The sequence below is a fragment of the Larus michahellis genome, chromosome 1 (genome assembly GCF_964199755.1).
Source record: "Larus michahellis chromosome 1, bLarMic1.1, whole genome shotgun sequence".
NCBI classification, from domain to species: domain Eukaryota; kingdom Metazoa; phylum Chordata; class Aves; order Charadriiformes; family Laridae; genus Larus; species Larus michahellis.
The window spans coordinates 46,225,017-46,253,000 of record NC_133896.1 but is presented as its reverse complement, the minus strand read 5'-3'; the positions used below and the strand labels follow the sequence as shown (position 1 = coordinate 46,253,000).

General features: G+C 36.7%; 1 protein-coding gene across 2 annotated transcripts in view; it reads left to right on the top strand.

Moving 5' to 3' along the window:
- Positions 1-26,858, top strand: part of SLC6A15 (solute carrier family 6 member 15) — a 38,327-nt gene extending 11,469 nt beyond the window's left edge. For both annotated transcript variants that reach the window (XM_074574448.1, XM_074574458.1), the window contains exons 2-12: positions 40-520; positions 9,382-9,539; positions 10,021-10,147; positions 11,987-12,168; positions 13,327-13,437; positions 16,834-17,075; positions 17,180-17,372; positions 18,342-18,534; positions 21,304-21,463; positions 23,891-24,053; positions 25,482-26,858. In XM_074574448.1, coding sequence (XP_074430549.1) covers positions 232-520; positions 9,382-9,539; positions 10,021-10,147; positions 11,987-12,168; positions 13,327-13,437; positions 16,834-17,075; positions 17,180-17,372; positions 18,342-18,534; positions 21,304-21,463; positions 23,891-24,053; positions 25,482-25,853 — 2,190 coding nt within the window. In that variant the 5' untranslated portion in view covers positions 40-231 and the 3' untranslated portion in view covers positions 25,854-26,858. The remainder of the gene's footprint in view (positions 1-39; positions 521-9,381; positions 9,540-10,020; positions 10,148-11,986; positions 12,169-13,326; positions 13,438-16,833; positions 17,076-17,179; positions 17,373-18,341; positions 18,535-21,303; positions 21,464-23,890; positions 24,054-25,481) is intronic.
- The last annotated feature ends 1,126 nt before the right edge of the window (positions 26,859-27,984 follow it).

Here is a 27,984-nt window from a genome sequence, read left to right as displayed (position 1 = left end):
TCTGCATAATAGTATAATATCCTTTTTTATTTTTCACAGATACTTTCAGTAGAACGAACGTTCAGAAACAGAAGTCCTTACTGTTGATTCCCTGCTATCAAGGACTCATCAGGCACCATCTACTCTCTGTTTCTTCAGTATTTTTGGTCAAGCAGAGGGAGAGCTTTCTTCAGCACTTGTCCATCTGTCTCAGCTTAACTTGGCTTCCTTACTGTTTTTCTCATATTACAAATGCCTAAGAACAGCAAGGTAGTGAAAAGAGAACTAGACGATGAGGTCATTGAGTCAGTTAAGGACCTTCTCTCTAATGAAGACTCTTCAGATGATGCCTTTAAGAAGAGTGAACTTATGGTTGATGATCAGGAAGAAAAAGATGTAGATGTTGAAGAAGGCTCAGATGTGGAAGATGAAAGACCTGCTTGGAACAGCAAACTCCAATATATTCTGGCACAAGTTGGATTCTCTGTGGGATTGGGGAATGTGTGGCGATTCCCATATCTGTGTCAGAAAAATGGTGGAGGTAAGTCTTGTGATAGCTAGTTGTAACTAAATGATGAAGCTAGCCTTTCAGATTTCAAGGTTAGCAGAGATATCCACAGTAAAACCTGCTCCAGCATGTCACGGTTTTTTTTTTAATTTCTGCCAGAGCCTATGAGGAAAACCCCATATTCTCTTTATTTAGACACACCTGTTAGAGCAGATTCTTCTGAGATTCCATTTCCTCATTTTAGGGGAGAAAGTTCTTGCTTGATGTGACCTTAACTAGTGGTCAAATTAGCGGCTAAGCAAAATACAGATTTATGGAGGGGTTGCCTTATTTAGGACCTGGCTATTGTTGTGCTAAAGTGTGCTTTATAGCATTTGTACAATAAATCAAGGCATTAAATCTGCATCCACTTTAAAGACCAAAGCAGTATTTGGTCTTTAGTATTTAGTAGTACTAAGCTTCACACCTTTACTTTTTGATTGCTTTTGGCTCTTAGGCCATTTGATGACGATTTGCTTTCTGCAAGAACGAGAGAACGCTCAAGAGTGAAAAGGATTTTTTTTACTGATAATGAATAATTTAAATCATTACATTAAGGGAATGTATCTATTTTGTGCTGTTATATAGCTAAACATTTTCCTAAATAACAAGTTACCTTTCACTTAGAACAATAACATCAAGCTGTTTATTTGTTAGCGGTCCATCTATGGTCTTGAACATAGTATGAAGTATGAGGCTGGAAACTTTCCTTCCTCTATGAATGCAGGATTAGTGTTTTATCCTATGCTATACTGTACCCTACTATACTGCATTAATGCACATCCTGTTGTAGCAAATTACTTAGCTGAATTCAAAACAAACCTGTCGCTTTTTAGGATACAAAAAGTGAATCTGTACTACAGAATAGAAAATAAAGAACAATACTTTATTCATGCTGGATTTTAAAAGTTGAATGACAAAGCTGATGTAGTGGAGGAGTATAGACTAGATTATAGCCTAGAGTATAATCAGAGTACAATCCTGAATATTATTTGTTTTCTCTCAGTCAGTTCAAGCAGTAAAAATGGAGTGTATACTTTCAAAATGGAGTGTATTCCTTCTCCAGGATAAAGTCTAAATTCTTTTATATCTATTTATTGAAAGATTTTTTTCACTCTCATTTAACCTCCTTTTTTTTCTCCTTTATTCTGGAAAGAAAGTCATTGAATGGCTGATGTAATGATTTGCGTGGAGTGTAAAATTTTCTTCATCTGTCACTGTAATATTGACTGAGAAAACACGTTAAATGTAGTTTCTTAAAACCCATAGCTTTTCAGTGTATGGCAATCTCATCTAGTCTACTAGATACAGTATAGAATCTTTTGCATATCGCAGCTAGCTAAAAAAATGAATAAACGTGTTAATTAACTATTTTTTAAAACAAACTGATTCATAGATAAAGGTGCAGCTATTAAAATGTTTATATTCTGTATCATTTCATCCTAAGTATGGTGTCAAGATATAGTCTCCAAGATAATGCATTACAACAGTTTGTTTTGTGTAGTTGCGTCCCTTTGGAAAGTCTGTGTTTAATGTAGTAAGTTATCAATTTTGCAAGCCCATTGCGTTCTGCTTGGAACCAACAGAAAAGATCTGTTGGTATGCTCCTTAGGCTGTTGGTTTCATAGCATCAGGCACTTCTAAAGTCACTCTGCCAGTGAGTGTACAGTTAATGAAGATCAGAAATAAATGTATCAAATTAATTAATTTCACATTCTAGAACACCACACCCTCCCCCCAACTTCAGGGATTATCACTTCCTTAATCAAACTTGAAAAAAATAAATATGGAGTCATTTCAGGTTGAAATTAAATGTTTTCCCTTGTGCAGTGATTGCAGGAACTTGGGTGTGTAACGTAGTCTGTGGAGAGAGAAAGTTTTCTGCACATGGCTGAGACAAGGATGTATTTGGCTTTTAACAATAGTTTTGCAAGATGTTAGCGAATTGCAACCTTCAGAACGACAGAGAAAAGCAAGTGATCATTACAGCTAAAGCTTTCTTGGTTTTCAGGTTAACCATAATGCAAGGTGGAGAAGGTGACGCAAAACTTTGAAACATGTAAAGTCCATTGGTGCCTGTATACGTGTGTGCAGATGGACAGATAATTCTCACAAGTGCATAAAAGGATAGGGGGAGGGAGGGAAAAGTTCAAATGGGTGGTAAAAAGCCCTACACGCATTTTATATGAGGTTCCAGCTTTCTGCTACACATATTATTTCATGTATGTTTCATTCTAGGTAAAATCAGAGTGGTCTTAGGCACCTTATTCTAAATATCAGTGTCAGAACTGTTTTGTAGTCTTTTGCTGAGAAAGCTTTACTATAAATACCTGTTGACGTCTCTGAGTATAAGGTAATAAAGTATAAATCCACAGCCTTTCTGTGGATTTTCATTAGAACTATTTCAGTGAAGTCTATGGCTACGTCTCCACCTTCAGGCTTGTCCAAACGTTTTTCATTTTCTTCCCTATGTTGAAGGAACTTACATCTGGCAAATACCATCAGGCAAGGGGAGTATATTGAAAAGTGGAAACCCAATAACTATACTTCAAATTTAAACAAAAAAGAAATAAAAAACATAGTTATTTATTAGTTTTCCTTCACAGGTTTCTTCCAACATAAAGTGTTCCAAAGCCACCAGTAAAAGAGAAGGCAAATCCTAACCATGTAGTAATCTTTAATTTTGTCTTTTTTTTTTTTTTAAACTTCCGTGGCAAGAACAACAAACCCAACAACATAAACATAGAAAAGACACAGATAAGTTAGCCCAAGTAGATGTATATTATTAGAGGATTTTGTGGAGAAAAAACCTGGGTGTTTACCGCCCTGTTTGCTAGAGAGATTGGTTTTGGTTATGGCTGTGGCCTGTGGTACGCCGACACTCCTGACTTCAGAGCTCTGTACTGCTTCAGAGAGGTATCTGTGACACCATCTTTACTGTTTCTGGGGCTGATCTGTACCACCAGAAAAACTTCTTTCACTTTATTTATTGTCATCCTTTAATAGTTTTTTCCTGTTGCTTTCATTCATATAAACTCATAAAAGAGTAATATCTGGGTTTTCTTATGCTCAACAAAGTTACAGTTAGGCTGGGTATCTCTTTGCTGGCATTCACACTCGGCTCTTTCCCAGAACAAAGATTGTCGTGAGAGGTGAAAGAAGAGGCTAGTATGCAGCTGGGATGAACTTTGATCCACGCTGGGGAGGTAGCTGTACTGCAGGAAGTATCAAGAGAAAAAAGGAGGCTAGAAGGAGATCGAGAGTACTCCGGGGTGCTCATTTTCTTGAGTTGGGATGAGAGGGAGATCTCAAAGGAGTTTTAGGTTCTGCGGTTGAGGGGCTGAAGGCGTTCGGGAAAGTTTTGAGGAACTAACTATAGATCTCTCTGCCTCCTTCGTCCTCTGTCCTCACCACAGGTTCTTACCCCTGGTAGGCAATGCCCAGTGACCACCTGGCGCTTAAGGCACCTCTTCCACTCTTTTCAGCCTAACACATAAAAAAGCTGTTTCTTCCTTGATGCCTGACAAAGGTGATTTGCATTGGAGCTGGGCATGCTCTCATTTAGCTTTAAAGGGTTTTTATATTTATAATTTTTACACTACACAGTTTATTTATTACTCCTTTACTACAAGAAGACAAATAGTTGTGTTTGTTCAGAGAGGCGCTGTTCCTATATAACAATTTGATAACGTATGTTAGCATGCAGTGGGTTCAGAGCTGCCTCAGCTTCCTATAATTGATAGTGAGCCCTAAAAATAAACCACTCAGGTCTACCCAGTCTTGCCATGAGGCTGATAAATACCGACAAACTAAACCTGTGTTTTCCTGCTGCTCTTTGCTATCTTCCGGTGAATAGTTGCACACCTTCCATGTTTTTCAAACAAAGGAAATATTTCAAGTTTTTTCTGTTTGGTTGTCATTTTCCTTTAGGAGTAGCAGAAGCAAAATGGTACTTTCATACGTTAGAAGTAACAAAAGCAAACTGAATTAGCTGTCCTGCTAGAATAACTGATATTTGAGTGAGTTGTTATGAAGAGAAGTGAACACAGTTATCTAAGAGATGCTTCTAGTGTTGCAGGTGTTAATTGGGAGTCTACAAAGTGTTGCACACCCAAAGATTTTCTTCTTGCATTTTCACGAGCGTTAACTTCGTTTTCCTGATTTTTCTTTTTTTAAGGTCAGTCTTTTTAATGTAAGACGTAAAAAGTCAAAAGAACTAGTAAACAATGATAAACAGATAAAAGCTGCGAGCAGCATAGGGAGATCTGTAGCAGATGATCTTGCCATTATGTTTTGAAAAGATTGATGTGGGTAGAGTCACATCATGAGGTTTTTACAGTTAAGTTGTCTGGATGTTATACTGAAATACCAGCAGATCGAGCAGTTAAGTTCTGTGGTATTATAAAAAACACAGCAGCTATTGCTGAGAACTGCTGAGGGAATAATATGTAAACTGCTAAAGACTGAGTAGTCATTAGAAGCTACAGTCTGGTTGTCTAATAAAAGCAGAATGGGAGAAAAGCAAGTATTCCCTTGTATTCCAGCACTGCATATGGATTCAGTGGCTTCATTATTCAGCTTTTGATCAATAATTTATAATCAGTGCCTTGAATTCACTGATGACTTCAGTATTATTCTGTGAGTTCTGATTTAAACTGTATTATCAGTCTCAGTTTAGTTGTACTTCAGTGTGCTGAAAATGTCTTAGTTTTATTTTGCAAGTGTAATTTTTCATTAAACCTTGTTGGCTAAGGGGATTTTCACCCTCTAAGCACAGATTTGTAAATAGGCACACCTGAACATATTTAAACTGTGAAAGACTAGTGACAGGAAGACTATCCTATCAGTAGGATAGACTAAACACCTACGGATAAAACATAAAACCTTTTATCAGAGTTTTCCTAATAAAGGCAGTTTGTATTTTGTAATGGTAAATAGTTTCTTTTAGAGGAGATTAGCAGACTGTAAACTGATAGCGTTTGGTTGCCCATTTGTCATAACTTTGAAAATTTTAACATTTGATATTGAAAATACGTTGATCTTCATTTGAATATCATCTTCTCACTAGCTTTCTATTAGTGAGCATCCAGTAAGCTATAAGAACTGGGATGTCTCCTCGATACAGTGGTACAGCTCACCTTCATTGAGCAAGAATTAAATCAGACACTAGACACTTTATTAAAAACTGGCACAGCAGCAGTTTAAACAAATCTGGAAAGTTATTAGATTTTTCAGGTTACATCAAGAGTGGCTAGGAAAAGAAGAGTTCTTCTGTAGTATCGAGATGATAATAGTTATGTCGTCTTGCATAGTGCTTATGAAATTATTTTCCAACTCTTTAATCACTATGAATCATGTAATTTTATGCTATTTTTTTCCCCTGAGCATTTATAAGAACTTAAATCAAAACCAATGTTAATATTCCATTCCTATCAATAATGTAACCAAATGTAGTACATATTGTAATATCAAGAGAGACAACTTACCAGTTATCCCATTACAGTGCTTGGTTAAATAAAAAAATTAAGAATGCAAAGCAGTGCTGTGCACGGTATTAACACACAAAAGATTTCAGGAACTGGTGAATCTTTGCCATTCATTCTGGTAAAGGAGGATGAGGTATATTTTGTACATTTTTTTTTTTTCCCTTATAAGGTTGAGCTGATTTTTATAATACGAAAGCCAGTGTTTAAGTCCTAAATATGCAAAAAAAGTGACTTTACAGTAAAATAATTTTGAAAATGTAGAAGAAGAGACCTGAACCGCACAGGATTGTAATATTCAGAAGGCTGCTTAGTTGGCAGATGTAGCAGACAATATAACTAATTGTAGGATGCTGTTCAAGGCCAGCATGTATAGTTTATTGTTCTAATTCAAATAAAAATGATCCTTATTCAATATCATAACTCCAAGGACCCATGTTTTCATGCACTGGCAAATAAGAGACATGCTGAGCTGTTTCCATAGCGATTCTGTTCTATGATGAAGTGAAGATGTCTTACAGTTCTTTGAAGTATCTCTAGCCTCAAGGGAAGGCCAAAAGAAAATACTTTTCCAGAGACGCTGTGGTTTCATGCTGACTGCAAGGGCACAGAAGCCCTTTGCAGCTGTGATACACAGTTGTATAATCCAGTTATATCCACACTGTATTGCACTGAAACTCGGATGTGCACTATTATCCATTATATCCTTTTGGGGATGGGCACAAGGTCAAAAGGGAGCTCAACAAGTTGGAATGACCAGAAGACCAGTGCTTCAGGTGCTCTGCACGAGCCTTCCAGTACAGAGGTGAACTCTGCCGGCTCCCCACGCTGAATTACAGGGTTGTGTCATGTATCATGTAACGTGGATTTAACACCACATTTCTTTAAATCATTTAGTTGAATCTAACTGATAAATCTTGCAACTTACATTGATAATGCACCATAAAACACCCACGTCAGCCCAGTCTTTAAACATGTGCTTAACTTTGCAGCCTTGTGATAAAGGTTGTGGACTGGGACACTGAAGAGCTGGGTTCAGTTCCTGCTCTAGTACAGTCATCCAGTGGGATACAGGGTAAGTCACTTAGGCCCCAATTTTTTGGAGCTGTTTAGGCTTGTCTCTGCTCAGCTATGCAACACCTGTCTAATTAAGACCTCAGGTGTCATTTACAGTAGCGTTATACTATTTAAAAAACTATGTGCTGTTGGCTTTCAATTAAGTGTATGACCAAAGTTTTAAAGGTAGAGATGCCAGAGCTTCTCATTTGCAATGTGAATTTACAGTATACTGTCTCACAGAATTTTTGAGAGAATGCTGATGGTAAATCAAGGGTATTTAATGACATTATTTGTCTTATATATTCTTAAGACAGGTAGTCCCCCTCATTTTGGAATGTGGTTGTTACTCTTCCTCAGTTTTCCTCACGTTTATTTCCTTTTGTCTCTGTTGTCTTTTTGTAGTAGAAAGTAAGTCCATTGCGTTCTTTGCTGAATGAGAATGTAGCTGCTACCTCAGTAGAAATAATACTTGAGTAGATGGTCTATACTGTGCTGAAATGGGTAGGTAGACCATGATGTTTGGCTCTGTGAGGGAGTATTGTAACCTCAAAACCAGGACATTGTTCAGAGCCTGGCATAAGTTTTGACGAAATGCTGCTCAAGCAGTGTCATTGCATATCATATTACCATGTCATGAAAATAAAACATGAGGAGCTATTTTTTCACTGCTAACAACAGCCTATAAAATATGAGGTAAATAAGATCAATATTCTTTATCTGGTCCACCAGTAGTTTTTCTCAGATTAACTTTCCTCTGTCTTTTTGTTTACTTTTCTTAGACTCAAGACTGTAGTTACTACATGCTCAGGATCTTTGCAAGATCTTTATAATGGAAGGTGATGTCCAATTTGTGCGTATTTCATGAAGAGCAAAATACCAAGTGGACCTAAGTAGGAGTGGATGGTACTAGAAAATCTGAGCCCTCCTGCACAGCTTAGGAAAATTTAACTTTTCTAAAATAAACCATATTCCGTGAGATAAGCTATCTACCAAGGATATGTAGATGACAGTGTATTTTGTTAGACTCCTAAAAAAGCTATGGAAAGTTGTCGCTGGACAAAGAAACTTAAAGTAGGACTTAGCTGGACTTGAGGATAAATCACAAATTGGTTTCTGAACTTTGTTCAGCTTCTCTCTCATCACAGAGATGAATAGCCTGATTATACAACTTAATAGCTCTGAGTCTAAGCTTCTGAGGTCTTTAGATCTTTGCATATGTAGCTTGCTCTGACACGCCGCAGTCTGCATTTCTCAAGTGCTTCTCTTTAGCCTTACAATGGTTGCAATCAAAACTCCTAAGCCCTTTGAGCTAGGTGACCAGCACAGTAGTCTATATTGCAGCATAAGAGCCACCCATTTGAAAATTAGGTGCCACGCTGCTAATTGCTGATGCCTAAATGGTTTGTTAGCTCTAATCCTTAATACTCTACAACAGCAAGGAGGAAGTTTGGCTCTGAACTTGTCAGTGCACTTAGTGTGTGGATATATTTGCTTGCAGTTAGTTTTACTGAAATAAATGGAGATACATCCTGAAGTTAAAATTGCATATGACCGCTTCCTGGGAATAAGACCTTGAAAAAAGGAATTGTTTTGCATATACATGTCTAACAGTGAAGTAACAGTTACATTTTCAAACATGCCTTTAAGGAGAGTTTGTGAGTACTGCAAGATCTGGGTCTACAATACTCCATTTCATTTCCACCTCATGTCTCTAGTCTCTGTCTGGAGCCTGGCAGAAGAGGGCTGATACAGTTTTCGTGCTTAGCTGGGTAGAATCATTATTTTGTACATCGTGAAATCCCCTTTCTGAGCATCTGAGGTGCACATGGAGAAATCAACAGGGTGGTCTTCTGAAACTGCCTAAGATCGGATGAAATTCAGAATGTTGTATGCACAGTATGTTCTGTATTTCCTTTATATATTCACTCTTGCTGCTCTGTTACAAGTCAAGGTGTAGATTTTTTTAAGAGATGTAGGTTCAGCTCCTGATTGCATCACTGTATCTCTAAAAATCTTGAACAAATGCCCAAAATTTCACACAAGCAAACAACTATTTTAGATAATAACTCACTTTCAGTAAGATTTGCCTCAAAATGTTACAGCGCTTTAGAAATTTGATGTCTCTGGGCTTTACGTATCTTACGAGATGTATGGCCAAGAGTCAGGTAAAATTAGTCTTTGCATGTGATCACAAAAGCTTTGCAATGAATGACACTAATTCAAACTCGAAGCTATTAGAAGGTTTCGCATTTGTTGTGTCAAGTTCTGCCTTTTCTCCCTCTCACTGTGATTTATACTTTGTTCCTTTCATAGGTGCCTATCTTGTGCCGTACTTAATCTTGCTGCTGATAATAGGGATTCCACTCTTTTTCTTGGAGCTTGCTGTGGGGCAGAGGATCCGCCGAGGGAGTATTGGTGTGTGGAATTATATCAGCCCCAAACTTGGAGGAATTGGATTTGCAAGCTGCGTAGTAAGTGTTTAACATTAATCGCGTGGTTTGCTTTCAGTCTGTATGATTTAGACTTACTGTTTTGGTTCAGGAAAAGGCCGCTGATTTATAGCTGGGCTTCAGGGTCAGTTGGCAATGTTTTGGAAGATCTTAAAACTAAAATTAGTACACTAAAAAATACTAATACAGTTGTGTCTGTAAAACCAGTCAACTTGTATTCTGTGATTCTTTTGAAATTAGGAACTAGGCAACAGAGTAGTCTTCTGGAGAAAAGAAGCCTGTAAAAATATAGGTGTTACACGATAAATACAGAGAAATGAAAATGCAGAAAATGCCAGGTATTGGGGCAAGCCATTCGGTTCTTATTCTGAGTTATTTTAGTTAAAATTTGGTTCAGTGGCTGATGTGCAGAAATACGTAGAAGTTTAGTAGGGATTTTTTTTTTTCTTTTTAAAATGTACTTAACTTTGATTTGTCTTTGATATGCCTTTTTTTTTTATAGGTATGTTTCTTTGTGGCCCTGTACTACAATGTTATTATTGGATGGAGTCTGTTTTACTTTTCCCAGTCTTTTCAGCATCCATTACCATGGGACCAGTGTCCTTTAGTTAAAAATACATCTCATACCTGTAAGTCTGTATTAATGTTATTAAAAGTCATATAAAATATATAAAATTTGACATTTTCAAACAAAAGGGAGAAAAAATACAATTAAAGGAGATATTTGTGGGAAAAAATGTTGTGTGCAAAGCTGGTTTTGCATCTTAATAAGATGTCTCGTTATAATAATTGGAAAAAATACAACAAAGAAATCTAAGGTAAATATACTGTATTTGGAAAGCAACATTACTGTTAACAGCATTTTAAAGAGTAATGAAATTAGGGGAGTGCTATTTAGTCTGTTGCAGGAAAAAGTATTTCCGATTTTGATACTGCTTTTTATGCTTTCTTGGTGAAAAGCAAAAGTGGAGGAAGGATATTTCTACGTTTCAATCAGTAGGATACTTCCTGTCGACAAAGCAAAAAGTGTTGTATTGATAACAAAGCAGAAAATGGGAAAGTGTACACATCAATGAAATGCGTGTGATAAAAGCATTGTTTGCTTTGTAAACCAATAGAAATTAGATAATTGGTCATTCGTTTGTTGCTATAATGAGTTGGTCTCAAATGGACAAACTATACAACAACATTAAAAGTTCTTTATCCCTTGGTTTTGGTTATCTTGTTACAGTTACACACTTTGCATTATTCTTGCTTTTGAAATAGGGAATACTTCTTTTACTTCCTTTTTAGTACAGATCTTAAATTTTCTTTAATTACCTTTTGTGGTTTTTTACTCCTTTAATAAAGAACATAACCAGAGACATTTGAAAAGTTGTACATTTTCATAGTGTCTTTGCCAGAGTTGCTTGCTTCAGTTGTTTGAAATAATCAGTGTATTGACTGTATTGCACAAGCTATTGTCCATTAATCGAGCCACAGCGTCTGTCTGTTTACGTACTCTTATCCTGCTGAATATCAAAACAGAGTGCATCAGCCTAAGGTAGGCAGAGGTCATCTGAACTAAGCTTAAACATGCAAAAGTGTTATATTTGATAACATTCTATCATTTTTGGCAGTTTATTTCAGTGAAGATCTGACACCTGTGTTAGTTTTCTTAAAATTAGTGTATTTTTTCCTTTTCATTAATTAACCTTGACTCGGGACCTAGTTTAGAGGTATGATTGATTGTCAGATACAAATAATTTATAAAAACATTACGTAAATATTTTCTTTGAAGAATTATTTCTATTTGTATGTGTTATATGTCTAGATACACACAGTTTCTTAAACTGTTTGGTAACATGAATAAAAAAGAATTACACTATATCAAAAAATCACGTCTGGAATACATATAGTGACTTCCATTTAACATAGCTATGTAGGAGCCATTTTTTTCCTTTTCTCATCACTTTGGTATCATTATGTTGTTATTTTATCATTTATAATAGTAGTTAAGTGCCTGTTGATTTGAGTAGCGTATCGAAGCGACCCAAGTGATAATTTGTTTTCCATATATTTTCAAAATTGTGTTCAGAGAGATACTTTTCTTAGTATATAAATCGCAGTATCGTATGTAGGTAGTCTAATCATACATGTGATAAATGGAATGTATGGCTTCATCTAGGCCTGCCTACTATTTCATACTTAAGTGAGAAATAAATTCTGCCTAGGACTTGGGTTGACCATCTGCAGGGGAATACATTATCCCAAAAGAGTGTCTTTAAAAAGACATACCCAGAACCTTTCACTGACAGCAGTCACGTTTTCTTTTAGACACCGTCTTAATACTCTTTGTGAGTTTAGTTTCTTGGTAAATGATGACGGCACAATTACAAATACTGAGAATTGATAGAACATTGTTATGAAATGTTGGGAAAATACTGCTATCCTGAACCCTTTCTTCACCTGCTAACATCTCTTGACAGTTGTGGAGCCAGAGTGTGAAAAAAGTTCTGCAACAACTTACTACTGGTATAGAGAAGCGCTGAATATTTCCAGCTCTCTGTCAGAGAGCGGGGGTTTAAATTGGAAGATGACTATCTGCTTGCTGGCTGCCTGGGTCATGGTATGCCTAGCCATGATCAAAGGCATTCAGTCTTCGGGCAAAGTGAGTATACTGTTCACCTCGGTGGCAGTTTTTTTCTTTGAAACACTTCACGACATTTTTCTTCACCACACTCTGTTTACTCTCTCATGAAATCCGTAGGAGCAGGTTAGAAGCTGTGACTCACCCCAGGATTTGTATAATCTCGAGTAGAGGAATGTTAGTAGTTAAGCATTAAAACTGTAGTAGTTTTAGTGGGAATTGTAGTAATTTAGTGGGAATTGAGATCTGAAGAATAATAGTTTCCATTCTTATCAAAGTAACTGTTGCCGTTTTTCTGTTTATTGTTACTGTCGTTGGTATCCATGCTTCTGTCATTAACACAGCTGCTTTTCAGGATTCTGGATTGGTTTTTTTGACTAATGACTAACCATCCCTTTGCATCTGAGTATGTCCCCTTGTCTGCTTTCCTTTCCATGCGGCCAGATGTATTGGCTAATGAATGGTTTGTGAGCTCTGTTGATTTCAGTGGGATTTTCAGACGAAAAATAATCTGTGCTATTAAAAATTTTGGCACTGGGGTGGAAATTTCTGTGACCTCTTTAGTGTATTTCAGTTAAAGAAACAACTAGTAAGTTTAGCAAGAGAATCATTTTACTAAACTTTAAAGTACAGAATAGATTTGCTTTTCAGTGATGGAGTGTAAAGGATTATATTCGATTACTCATTATTTTTTGTTTTGGCAATAAACATTACTTAGTGATTTGAATCCATTGGTTATGTACTTTCCATTGACTCGTGTCTTCTCTCCTTCTGTAGACAGAATGAGTTTCTATTCAAGCTGCGTATCTTTACCGTACTATGTACTTTGATCAAAGTCCATTTGTTAAGTGAAGCATTTCTAAAACAGTCTACTTCTGTCCTTCTTGCCGTCATCTCACTGAGTTCATACTGAATTTCCCTGGAAGCTCAGCAGTTTGTTAGTCAACACAGTGGCAACTGTATTGTTTTGGTACAGTACAGAATTTGTTTTACAGTCATGTGATTTTGCTTTCTTCTGCAGAGACAAGGGGAATGGGAAGTGGGGAAGTGTACTGCATATTTCTTAGAGCATATGATTATCAATTCAGTCGTATATCCAAAAGATACTGAGTAGTGAATGAAACTGTTGAAAATAAAGTCCATGGATGGCGTGTTAACTTTTTTCTTAATGTTTTTCAGATCATGTATTTTAGTTCGCTTTTTCCTTATGTGGTACTTTTATGCTTTCTGATCAGAGGACTGCTACTTAATGGGTCAGTGGATGGAATTCGTCACATGTTCACACCTAAGGTATGTGCTTAATTTCTGTTGGCAGTGTATTAAAGTTTCAGTGGCAATTTGACCATTTATGAATGCTCTCATTTAAGCTTATTGTCTTCATAGAACGTTTGGCCATATTTCTGTTTGGTTAAATTGCAAAATTGTTGTTGACCTCAGTGGCACAATATCAAGCCCCAAGGTCCAGAGGCTCTAAGTGTTCCAAGGGTCCGTATAGAGTTACCTCCCTTAGGTGAAGGGTTCCCAGAGTTAGATGCCTTTACAAAATGAAGCCACTGAAAGTGCTATTTACAGGATTCAGAGTGTTTAGAAAGCTACAAATACCGAGAAGAAAAATGAATCTTAAATCTTGCCATTCTCTAGGGTTGAAATGCCTAGTTCTGGGATGTCACAGTGAAATGCCTTACCTTGAACGCTGTCATAGCTTTACATAATTAATTTGTCCCTTTTGAAAGGTGACAAATTTTTCCTTTTTAGAAATAAATTAATGCTGTTTGCATAGTAGCCCAAAGTAGAGGAGACCTGTCTTAAATACTAAAGTAGTGTAAGTACTCACCCCTCAGCTTTCCTTACCATGTTTCTTATGGTTGTTATGCCGAGATAGCAGCAGGTCTAAGCATACATTTTTTTACAGGAATATGTCTTACGGAACTTTAGATTTTATAACTACAGAGGTGAGAAGGGATGTTATGAATCGTTGTGTAGTCTGAAGACCTAAATTCTACCCACACCCATCTCAGATGCTTGTAACTGTGTCTATACTATGGGAACAGCACGTTTGAGTAGCCAGAGCCCTGGAATGCTCTGCTGCCCTTCATATTGTATTATGAAATGGACTTTCCAACAAGTCCCATTTCACAATACAGTTGGGCAGAACAGGACTGATGTTTCAAAAATGAAAGCCAAATAATAAGATGATTAAAATCAATGCACATAGTGGCTATTGCCAGATGACAGGATGTTGTTCGTTGTTTTGATTCCAGGTGTTTTGAGTCTGCGGAGAACTGTCATCCTATAAAAATGACCTTTGTTAGCTATCACATTGTTATTTCTTGCATTGTGATATGCAGTCGTGCTCCGCTTCACTCGCTCTCAGCGCTTTAGGGAGTCGGGGTTCTGCAGGAACTTGCAGGCTGCTCAGGCAAATTTGGGGAATCTTAGGGACAGAGAAATGTAGTGCTTGCTGGTGTAGAGGAAGTCTGTATCAGAGGTGGAATACAGACGTCTTGAGGTTATCATTTGGTTTCTCAGTGACAGTGTTAATCCTTTCTTTAACTAGAGAAGCACCACTAGAGACTGAGAGAACATAAACAGTGAAACTCCCCTTGAATACTGACATGTCTTCACTATTTCAACTTTCATGGTTTAGACCTAAAATAAGTTGCAGCTGGTGCTTAATTTATAGTTACTTTTTAACTTAATTACACAGTTGTTTCAAGTGTTCAGATAAACGATCTTGAAAAAAAACATTGTTTTTAATTTCTCCTACTGGTTTCCAGTTCTGTATCTCAAAATATAAGTTATAGTTTAAATTTGAGGTTAGGGGGCCTGTATGTCACATACAGTATATGTGAATATAAACCTCCAAAAGTATTTTCATTATAATCTCTGATTGTTTCTGTACTTGAGTACTAATTTGGACTGTAGATTTGCGTGAAACTACCTGAGGGAAGTCGGATTTCCCACCTGTTGTTGTTTCCATTCGCTCCCTTGTCCCAACAGTTTATTTGGGCAGGCAGGCTGTACAAAGGACTGCTGAACTGATCTCGGTTGAAAATAATCCAGGTAGATAGACATGAAAGGGGAGGGGGAAACATCTTTTCAGCCTCGATTAGTTCAGCAAACGACCACATTTTGACCACAGATGATCACAACACATTCCCACAGAAATGTCGTGTCAGCACAGCAGAGGACTGGCACACATTGGTGCAGGTGTGAGAGCACAGGGCTGACAAAGAAGGGGAGAATTCCTCTGTTTGGCATGGTTGATGAACAAAGCATCAATTCTAAATAATAACCTTTATGAAGAACCTAAAGAAAGCTATAGAAAAAGCCCACTGAAGTCAGCTACTGAAATGAAACTGTAGGACTGTATGAAGCTTAAATACAGAGGCCCCAAAATTTCACAGGAAACATAATAGCAAACCAATTAAAAGTTTATTTTGAAATGCTGTGAGGTGTGTATCTGAGAGTGTCCTACCTTTGATGGTACCAAATGGTGTACTGCAGAAAGAGAGAAGCGTTTCGATACTTAAGCCATTTTCCAGATTTAGTAAAATTAAGGCTATTCCTTGCGCTCCCTCTAGTGGAAAAGCTCTGGCATGACTGTGCGATACAGCCAGGTTCAACTACGTGCAGTAGCTACTTGTGCATTGTAATTAGAACAAAAATTGTAAGTCAGGAACAAGTTTATTGTCATAAACTTTTTTTTTTTCCAAGACGCTGGCATCTATGATGATGCCTTTTAGTTTTACTGTTTTTGATAAGCCTAGGGTTTAAAAAAATAAATAATCAGTATGTGTATGTCTTTCACTGTTAAATGAATGGAGGCCCTGAGTCAGCCTGAGAAAATCTAATGTTTAAATGTCATGTGTACTTTTTTTTTTATGAATCGGTAACTAGAAGAATCTGAGATAGAGAGATGATGATGACTCATAACTTTGTAACAAAGATGTTTCTTGAAGTATGGTCATCTGAGCAATACAGTTGAATTTTTTGATAAGAGGCTTAGTTGTCCCTCAAACACATGACCCATTTAACTTAGGGTAAGTTCAAGGCATCTGGCTTAAGGGAGATTTGACATGTGGACTATACAGATGGTGGTGGCCAGCGTTTATCTCATATGTTGCATTTTGCTTTACGTCATTGCATGTAATAGAATTCCATATAAGCATGTGTATCTCCTAGTCACTTTTTTTTCTAAAAAAAGCAACAAAGCAGTTTTCAGCATACTTACTGCATTTATAAAAGAATTGATCATACCAAAATACATTTGGATTGTAACAAGTGTCAGTATGTATACTGTAAAAAAAAGACAGTAAATACTGTTTAAAAAAAAAAAAAAGAGTAAAACATAGATGTTCGCTTTTATTTCTCGGTTTTACTAGCTACTATTTTAATTATCATATAGCTCCAGTAGTGTCTCATTGTTGGGAACATACTGCATAGCATGTTTCTCTTTAAGGATTATATCATATAAAATAAATAGAAATTCTGGACCATAAGTTTGCTCAACTTTAGGTGTCACATCCAGGTTTCATTTTGTCATAATGAAAATACATTTGTAGTGGAGCATTAGCATTTTATGATGTAGGTTGTTTTCCTGTTTTTATTTTTTTTTTCTGTTGTATTTTCATATAATAGATATGCATTTTATAGCTGACATATATTATATCTAATTTCAAACAGCTTGAAATAATGCTGGAGCCCAAGGTCTGGAGAGAAGCTGCTACTCAGGTGTTCTTTGCCTTAGGGCTTGGATTTGGTGGAGTCATTGCCTTTTCAAGCTACAACAAGAGAGACAACAACTGCCATTTTGATGCTGTTCTGGTGTCCTTCATCAATTTTTTCACTTCTGTGCTGGCAACTTTGGTGGTGTTTGCAGTTCTGGGCTTCAAAGCCAATATCATAAATGAAAAATGTGTTATCCAGTATGAATATCCATTTCTTTCTTTTATTATTTTTATGGTATATTTCATTTATGAATTAACACAGATCATTGAGTTTGATTTCTCTGTTCTATTGTGTTTTACAGAAATTCAGAGAAGATTTTAAAACTTTTGAAAATAGGCAATCTGAGCCAGGATATGATACCACATCATATCAATTTCTCAAGCATTACAGCAGAAGATTACAATTTAGTTTATGACATTATTCAGAAAGTTAAAGAAGAAGAGTTTGATTCTCTCGGTCTGAAATCTTGTCAAATTGAAGATGAACTTAACAAGGTGAGAGTAATAAGTAAGTCTTAAGTACAGAGATTAAGAACGGATGAATATTTGTAAACCTGAAATAAACTGTGAAGTATACTTAGGCAGAGTATCAGTACAGTGTACCTATGAGCAGTGCACCTATAGAGATCCATATGGAAACATGGTTCTGTGCAGAGCCGCGTTCCAGCTCACCTGAGGACTTTTGGGTCCAATGTCTCAATGTAGTCTTCACTGACTTACAAGATATTTTGATCATTATATCGCTCTCCTCAGGAGGTTTTAAAGTTCTGGTTTTCAGAAGAGTTGAGCATGAGGATTTTTCCAGAGACTTAACGGAGGTGTACCTATTCACCATCTCAAACTGATGTGTTCTAATGTTAATAATTTAAATTATTAAATATAAATACTATTTCACTAGAAAGTAAAAAAGTTATTCTCTACTTATTATATAATTGCTTAATGAATATCATCTTGTTTTGAAATCTTTACAGTAACCCAGATCTTTAAAAGAAGAGATATTTTTCTAGCCTTTTCAGAGGGACTTCCAGTTTTAAACACTGTAGTGCCTACACATTAAACTATGTAGTATCTGAAGCTAAAATGTCAAATTGGTGACCTAAAATTTAAAGTTCCTATACTGTTCTGGCCATTTAAATATGAAGTCCTTTATATCCTTACTGGAGAGAACAGAGTGTATTTTGTAGCAGTCCTCTATAATACCTCTCCTGAAAAATTATCAATGAAAGAGAGGAAGAAGTGTGTTGTTAATATCAGTCAACTTACAGATTCTCAGCCAAATCCAGTATTTCAGTAAGTAATACTAAGTTTGCAGGTTTGGAAGAATCACATATTAGATAGCAGCTTCCTACTTTTAATGTCAAGATTTAATCAATGATATTTCTTGAACACAAAGTCAGATTGTCACGCTAGGAAAAAAAAATAGTGTCCATGAATAATAACATGTGGATTTTTTCTCACTGACAGGCAGTTCAAGGAACTGGTTTAGCTTTTATTGCCTTTACAGAAGCAATGACCCACTTCCCTGCTTCTCCCTTCTGGTCAGTCATGTTCTTCCTCATGTTGGTAAATTTGGGACTTGGAAGTATGTTTGGAACCATTGAAGGCATCATCACACCCATTGTTGATACCTTCAAAGTCAGGAAAGAAATTCTTACTGGTGAGTTGCAGACTTTCTTTTCTCCCTAGAGCAGTAAGTTAAATTTTTTTTTGAGAGTATGAAGTCTTGTTTTTTGACATGAAATTTTTCAGTGCTGACACTTTACAGAGCAGTAAATCACTGCATTCCAGACCGTACTTTGATGGACAGGCACATTAATATCTGAAAGTAAAACCTTTTCCTGAATGCTACAAAAGCAGGAACATCCTAGAACTGAAATTTTAATGGAGAATTTCTGTTACAAGTTTCTGTACGGTCAGTCCTTCTGAGCTCTTCCAGAATACTTTCTATTCCAGCCTGTGTCACAGATCAGGGAGGAAAAGGAAAGAATGAAAATACATTGCAAATTACTACAAATTATTCCTAAGTAGGCCAAATGAAATCTTAATTTATGATGAAATGTTTATTATGTTAAAAATCAGTACAGTTGCTCTCTAGAGGAACATTTTTTCCCTTTTGAATGTGGAAAGAGTCTTAAACAAGATGTTTAGAGGTTTTTTTTTCAATTTATTTTAATTTATTTAAATGCCCAAAGTTACTTGACGTGTAGCCTGTTCATGTAGCTCTGATGATCTGGTAGCAATTTCTCTTTTTGTGATAGAATATCAGCATAAAATGTGAAAGTTAGGTTTCTGAAAATCTTCAGGACAGCTACAAGGAACATGATGTGTTATGCACAAATTCAGATTTCGTTTCAGTACCTCTGACGGAAGGGATAGAAAATAAAAAATACATAAGGTTCTTTAACATTATCTAACTCCATGAAGGAAATAATAATAATAATATATTTTATAAGAGTTAAGCCCTAATGTATCAGATCACTGTTCTTTGCTGACTGCTCTCCTTACCTTACTTAGGTAATAAGTAATATTTAACAAAAAACATGTATTTTTTTTTGCTTTGCTAGATCTAAGAATAAAATTCTTCATAAAGATAAATCAACTGATTTTTCAGAAGTCCTAACCTATTGAGCACTTGTTTGTTTTTTTGTTTTTTTTTTAATCAGCTCTTAAATTCCTACTGAATAACCAGTAAAACATTTAGAAATTAGCTGTTCTTCCTAAGTGTATATGCAAATACTATGATATATAGTCATTAGTCTGGAGTAATGGAGTGTTCTACAGTAATTCCTTGTTACTGCGTTTGAAAAAAAGACCAGCAATTACGATGAAGGGATATTCAAGAACTGCCTTTCTGTGGTAATTTTTTTGAGTGGTATGCATGCATGATTTCTTGCTAAACTCAGTTGTGCTCAAAGGATTACAGCTTGATGTCGTGTTTTTATAATTAGCTTACAAAATTGAAATGCCTGGGTTATACTTCATGCAGTATCAGTGGGATTTAACAAGGATTATGCCTGCACTGGAGTTTGTGCTTAAAACCCACAAATCTTCACTTTTTACAGAAGTGTGAGCACATTTGCAACTTTTTGCACTATGGTTCCAGTTCAGTCCCTCTTGAGTTCAGGGAAACCAACTCATATGCTTAAAGTTATTTTGTGTTCAAGTATTATGCCGAGTTATGGTGAGTATACCTACCAGAGCCTTAGTTTACAACTAAGGATGCATATTTTTTGGGTGTAGTGGTAAGACACAATGGGAGAACATAAGAAGAACAAGGATTTCTAAATTCGCATACATACTGTTCTGGTGGTCTGACTCTTTTCTCAGGGTCAGTAACAAAACTCTGAGACAAAGCAATGAGACTCAGGTTGAGGAGATTTAATCTGTGTTCTTTTGTTTTTGTTATCTTGTGTTAGGAGTTCACATTGATTTGGAACGATCTCATCCATTCTAATTTTCTACTCTCTGAAAGTCATTATAACAATAATTACTACAGGGTTGAAAAATGTGATTGGTCTTACACCACAGTATTTAAAAAAGCATCATTGTCTTCCTTTCACTACATTAATCAATACTAATTGATTAGCTGAGATTTATGCAATGGATATATTCTGTAATGATATTTTATACTTTGAAACAGATTAATTTCACCTAATTTTAGACTACTCAGGTGTATCCTTAGCATAAGTTCTCAGGGAAGGGAGGAACGGCCCTTCCAAGTAGGAGAATCACTCTTACTGGTGCTCAACCTACAATTGATTTCATGGTTTATTGAAATTTGACTTATTTTATGGCTACTTAAGCATTCATTCCTATTCTTGATAAATCTAGTAGGAAAAAAATAACATCGAGAATCATCATGCATTCAAGAAATGTATTTTGGGTTGTCCCTAAACAGAAGAAGGGGCAGAAATGTTGCTTAGTGCACAGATACGTTTAGATAGATTCTAATGGAAGTTCATGCTGTGAATTATCGAGGGAAATCTATTTTTATTTTTTAGAATCATAGTCTGAAACTTTGGTCCTTTTCACTTCTAAATTCCAAAAAGTGATCTAGTGGCCAAGTAACATGATCTACGATGTTTAGCTTACCAGTTCTGTTTATTTTTGCCTTGCATTCACATTAAGTTAAATGTTTAATGAGAAATAGTCACATGATTAACCAGGACTGTTGTAATATGGCAATTCCAGTACTTACTTCTAATTTCATAACTTATGTAGGGAATAGGTAGGATTCCTAATGTTCTTAAAATTGAGACCCCCCCCAAAAAGGGAAAATATTACCAACTTGGTTATATGAAATAATGTGTTATTTCAGCATAAATAAACAGCAAAATATTTTTGCTGTTTCGAACTATCTTTATTTCCTTTTTTGTCCATGGAACTTTGTTACAATTACAGCTCACATTTCTGTCTTTTATTCCAGTGATCTGCTGCTTGGTAGCATTTTTTATTGGACTGATCTTTGTGCAACGCTCTGGAAATTATTTTGTGACAATGTTTGATGACTACTCAGCTACTCTGCCCCTGCTTATTGTGGTCATTTTGGAGAATATTGCAGTCACCCGAATTTATGGAATAGACAAGTAAGTGAAGGAAATTTGTTTCCCTGTCCATATCAACAGTATTCATTACAATAATTATTGCTATTTTAATTATATTGTGCAACGTATTTGTGGTGCACACATAAATGCAAGTAAGTATAAAGTGGGTCAATCTGGACATGCATCCAGTCTGGTTTTAAGAACAGGTTTGGAGCAAGGTATACTGCATCAGGACAGTGTAGTGAAACCTCAAGAGCAATTGCATCAGACCCGAAGAGAGGGGAATGCAATAAAAGAGGCAAAATTAGAGAGTTAGAAAGGAGGCTGGGTATGCAAGAATGATGAAATTATATAGAAATAAGACAGCAGGAGAAAGATTTCAGGAATTAATAACCAGGATAGCAAAGAATAGGTTCAAAACTTAGTTGGAAGCAGCACAGTTGACAATGAAGTTAAGTGACCTTCTATCAGTGATGGCTGAAGAGAAAAGAACATCAAGTACCTCTGAGTTTTTTACATCTCGTGGCAGAAATCACCATAATGCATTTTAAGGAATAGAAGAGCTTGTATCAAAAATAACTCATGCCATCCACAGATAAAACAGAGTATGCAATACTAGCACATTGAAGTAATTTAAACATCTGTGTTTCCTTTGCATGTACAAAGAGTGACATAGAATGGGTGGTTTTTCATTTGACTTTTCACTTTTTCAGTCTGAGTAATCAGCAAATCCCTCACCATAATGAAATAAAACCATAATAAGAAAATTTAATTTTATGGTTTCCAGACATTGTTTCTTGTCTACGCAAGTAGTGCCTGGTCTACTTACTCATTAAGGAAGAATTCCCACTTGGGCCACATGTATAGTCCTATAATTGATCACATAGACATGAAAACACCATGTAGATGTTTTTACGCATAGAATAAAAGATGAAACAGATGACTTGGGTATCAGGTTGGTAATGTCCACTCAGGTAGAGTTCCACAGCGAAAGGAAGTAGGCACGTCAAAAGTCAGCAAGTTACCTGTGAGGAAGCTGGTGTTTAAGAATAGCTAAAATATGGTAATACGTTGCTTCTGAATCAGAGTGCAGTTGATTGATGTTTTCAGAAGGGGTTCTGGCAGGATATAGTGAAAAGTTAACCGCCAGATTTCTCATTCATAACGGCCACCTGAACCTCCCTTTGGAGCATTCCTGATATTTCTTCTGATGTATATTTCTTCAAAATATCCTTCTTCAGGAGCCCAGTGTTCTTGTTTGCAAAAACTGCCAGAACCAACAACCTCGGGTTGTCATTGGCTGTGATAGCACCAAGGGGTCATAATCATAGATGAAGATCCATGTATATGTCTTACTAGACACATTGTCTTCAATCAGATAAAAAAAACAAACCCAATCCATTCAAAGGGATTACAGCCAAAGGATAGAAAAAAACAGACAACATGTGAATCCCTGTAGTCAGAAAGGAAAACCTGCTATGCTGGAATGAGTTCTAAAGGAGCTTGGTAGCTTTGAAAAGAGATGATGAAAGACTTTAAAGTGAAAATAATAGATTTATTTTCAACTGTATGAAAAATTGGAGATCCCAGAAAGAAAAGGTTATCTATAGAGGACACAAATCATTTGTAAATTCAGCTTCTTTTTAACAATGTGTTTCATTGCAGTGTAAACAAAGGATCGAATAACTCCAACTACACAATTAAAAATTTTTTTTGAGAGTTTATACAACAGTAGCTTCACATGTATAACAGCTTTGAAAACATATTTATTGCTATAGAAGCTTTTTCGAGACACATTTCAAAAGGGAGTGGGACCACAAGGGAGTTAAAACAGAATCTGTACTTCTGCACGCTCCAAAAGAATTAACTCTAAAAGTATTTTCTCTTTTTTCTACTGGCTCTGGAACCACATTCTCCTCCGTCAGGAGTACAAAAATAGGAGTTTTGTTCATATCATAACTTGCAATTTTGAGACACAAGGAGGCAGATTTTAAACTTCACAAAGTTTTTTTATTTCAGCAACTTACATGATGCAAACCATAGCTTTTGCATAAAGTTATTTTTTGCACTGCGGCACACGTGGGTTCGAAATTAATTTTGCAGAATCTATAAGATGTGCTGGTTTTATATGTCCTCAAAAGTAATGACGCATGCCTCAGTAGACAACCCAGCAGACAATGTGAGAAGATGTAAAAAAGGGTCTTATTAAAAAAAAGGTGAGTTTAAATATTGTTCCAGCACAGTCTAGCAGGCAGTTTACTAAGTCACTGCACTGTGTAGCGATTCCTTCTGTTCTGAGCTAGTAATACAAGCTCTAATTTTCATCCCATCAAGTAATCTAAACTGCAACCATTTCTATACATGCATTTTTTCAGTGTGTCTGTTCCCTCATATTAAGTGCTATGTATCAGTTATCGTAGTTGAAATCTCAGTGTACACACTAACAATAACCTTTTATTCCCTTCACAGATTTATGGAGGATCTGAAGGATATGCTTGGGTTTTCTCCAAGCCAGTATTATTACTACATGTGGAAGTATGTTTCACCTTTAGTGTTATTATGTTTGCTGGTAGCTAGCATTGTCCAAATGGGATTAAGTCCTCCTGGTTACAATGCTTGGATTGAAGATATGGTATGTATATAACAGATGCCATCACCATCATAATGATCATATCTGAAGTATTTCAGAAGTACATGAAAAGACAAAAAATTTGCAATTAGAAATTCAAAACCAGTATAAATAATGACATGGTGGTTTTTATCTCAAGTAACATTAATGTAAAACCAACCACTTTTTAATTTTAGAGTAGTTCTGCTTTAAAATATAACTGCTTGACAGGAACTTTCATGCTTTTTGTGACTTTTAGTTAGTTGATGTATGTTGAAGAAATTCTTAAGAGTGGGAGCAGTTCACTTTCATTAAATTTTATTTTACTGCAGAAAGTAGTTGGGTGATAACACTGAATAACTCATTTCAGATATCACATCAATTTTTTATGTGGAATTAAGTATTGAGATTAGCCATGTCATAAATTTTCCCCTTTGGGAACACATATCACACTGTAGGTAACAGCTGCATTAAAACCTGTCTCTGATAAGAATGTTTGATTTGTAAAAAAAACTTGTCTGTATGAACAGCAGAGTCAGTGCTGTGTGTTGGCTCCAAAAAGAGATTCAGTCAGGGTAACTCCTAAGAGTTCTGCTAGCTTGTAGGCTCATCAGCCCTCAGAGGAGAGTAAAATGTCAGAGAAATGAATCTTGGGGACCCTTCTGAATGGACAATTGTCCAAATTGGCCAGTGGAAAAAAATTAACAGCAAAGACAGGTAAAGCGTAAACACAAGAGGTTGGCTTTACTACAGACAACCACTATTATTTTCTCAGGGTTCTCAGAAAAACGCTCTTGTTATGTTTGATTCTTGCCCTCAAAAATTAGAAAGAGAAATACCTTACAATACCAAACATACCATTAATTTCCGTCTAAAAAATCAAAATGTTAATTGAGCTACCAGGCAAACTGAGTCTGTTGGCCAGTGATTCCTGGATGCAGAAGAGGTGTGGGGTGCAGCCACTGCCCCAGTAAGCGTGTTGCAGTTTACACGAAGTATGTACCAAGTGGAACAATCCCACAGGGTGATCTGAGACAGTCCCTGACTAGACCAGCTATTAGCCTACAGAGCAGGCACTTCTTTTCCAGGCACAGTTACAGATAGCACTGCACACTTCTCTGTTCTGAACAACCTTTAAAGAATCAAGGAACAACAACAGCCAATCATGCAGAAAGCCTGATGTGAACATCTTGGTTTGGGTTCTGCTGGAGTGCTCTGAGCGTCTCAGAAACTGTGGGACAGTGTTTTGGTCCTACCCACTGGCAGAGAGACGGCAGTCCTACATCTCCTGTAGGGAGACTGTTCAAATTTGAGATCCGTAGTGGTGCCCACGTTGTGGGTGCAAGGTGACAAAAAAATGAGTATGAAAACTGCAGGCCTTGGTGAGGACTGCAGGTTTGTTCTTTTTTATGTAGAGATGTATTAAGAGTTTTTTTCTCTTGAATTGCTCAGGCTACAGAGGAGTTCCACAGCTATCCAACATGGGGAATGATTGTCTGTATATCTCTGATGGTGTTGGCCATACTGCCAGTCCCAATAGTCTTCATGGTGCGTCGTTGCAACCTTATTGATGACAGCTCTGGTAGTTTGGCATCCGTGTCCTACAAAAGAGGCCGGATAATAAAGGAACCTGTTAATCTGGAGGGAGATAATACAAGTCTGATTCATGGGAAGAGCCCAAGTGAAGTGCCGTCTCCAAATTTTGGCAAAAACATATATCGAAAACAGACTGGATCACCAACTCTGGACACTGCTCCAAATGGACGTTACGGTATCGGGTACCTGATGGCAGATATGCCTGATATGCCGGAGTCTGATTTGTAACTGCAGAAAAAAAAATGTTGTTTGTTTCTCCTCTCTCACTGATCATGGGTCTCCTACGAGAAGTGGTCAGCTTCACTTAGTAGGGTGCGATCTCAGGTGCTCCATAGCGACGGTCTTTAAAATGTCATGACTGTACATACAGGTTGAGAACACTCCCTTTGGATTAATTCTCTGGGTTTTCACTTGCACTGAAGGGAGCACATTCAAAATCAATGGCAGCCTGCATCTGCCAGCATAGCCAAGAATTCGATTTTAATTAATTTCAAAATTTAAAGCTTTCTATCTCTGAAGCCCAGGTCTCACTCGAATGATAAAATATTTCTGAGGTAATATCACTGAAAATCCTTTTTTCTTTTTTTCTGCTTTCAGGTTAACTCCCCAGTATTAAAAGTGAGCTCAGAAGTAGCTCACCAAACCCGTGTTTGTGCAAACACTTGTATATACCTTATGTAGATAATGCTGTACTTATTTTGTTAGCACTGATAATTACTTAGGCTATTAGCTGAGTAAAAACCAAACCTGCAAACTATTTTCTTATGTAATAGCTGTATAGAGCAATAGTATTAGAAAAATCAAGGAGTAGACTTACAGGAAGGCGAGGAAAGATTCCCTGTTCACTGGGGACCGCATAAACTGTGGCTGTATATTTTGTGTAAAATATTTGCTTTTTCAGTGTGAAAACAATGTAAGAGTGAGTCACTCCAAGAATCTTAAGGATTGTGCAGATTCTGCATTTTTTTCTATGCTGTGTGCCTAAAAAAGACCTTCTTGATATTTATTGTGGTTACAAGATTACATATATATTATATTTATATAATATACTTGTAATGTAAATATGTATATTATTCTGTATGTAATCGTTTCAAAAGTTGAAGCAAGATGGCTTTTTTAATTAGTCTCCTTCAGTTTTGCTTCTGTTTTATGCAGATAATTTTTTTCAGTCAGTAATTGTTAAGAACTGTACGGCATTACATTTTAACCTATGAATAAAGAGACTGACAAGGTATTTCTCTGTGATTTCCTCATACGCTTACTATAACTGTGCACTTATTATAACTTACTATAAACTGAGTTTTCTCACTTTTACGGTTCTCTTCCCCCATCCCACCTCAAATTCATTTGAGGTAAATGCAAGTCTCGGAATCATAACCACATAATGGATGTTTCACTATCCTGCTCTCCATCACTCCAGTTTAACCCTGTTTCAGAGGCCAAAAACTGAAACACGTCCCTTACAAAGCTCTGACTATCATTCATTGCCCACCTCTTGCCCTTTGATGTGGGAAGAAAAATCGTGAAGGCTGATTTGGGATGCTGGTGGCCCACGAGGTAAGTGCCTTCGGCTTGTCCACATGGGGAGCAGTGGTGGTCTAACGCATACCGTAGCTGCGTGCTTCAAGAATACAGCTTTGAGCATGTCAACGTGGAAAAGCTATGCCAAACAAATGAAAAGGAAGAAAATTTTAAACAAATCAAAATATCTTGGCAACCTGATAACATTCCTTAGGGATAACTTTTTTGTCTTTGGGTGGATAATCCCAGATAATTTTCCATTTCAAACCTGGGAGCTTTTGAAGTTATTTCCAATAGTCAGAAAGTCGAACTAGTAGCATTAGTTGAGCAAAAGCTGTATTTATTTACCAGGCTTACCTTACGTTTGTTAGAGGCTGTGCACATAACATAAGAGTTTAGAGGATGCATGTATTAGAATGTATGGGAGAGAGCTGGCGTAATTTAAGCAGGTTGTGCATTCGTAATGGATCAATTGGCAGTATTACTATGTGTATAATGGATCAGTGTTAGAGACACAGAGGAAAAATATGCCTGCTGTGGTAGAGCAGCAACAGATTTTTACCACTGTATCGCGCCGGGCTTCTGAAGTAAGTGACTGCTCAGGGTAGTTGCCATGCATCCCCTCTGTGCCCAGTCCACGGAGTGCAGAAGTGTCTGATGTTACCAACTTCTTGCCTGTAGTGATGCGTGCTTTTAGCTCTATAGGCTCTAGTTTTAAATGTGAAGTGATGGCCAAATGTCTGCTGCTACGCAAGATCTCTTAAGAAGAACGTGAGCACGATCTTACTATCAAAGTGCAATAGCTACTTCTGTTTAAAGCATCGCAAAGGGGACTATT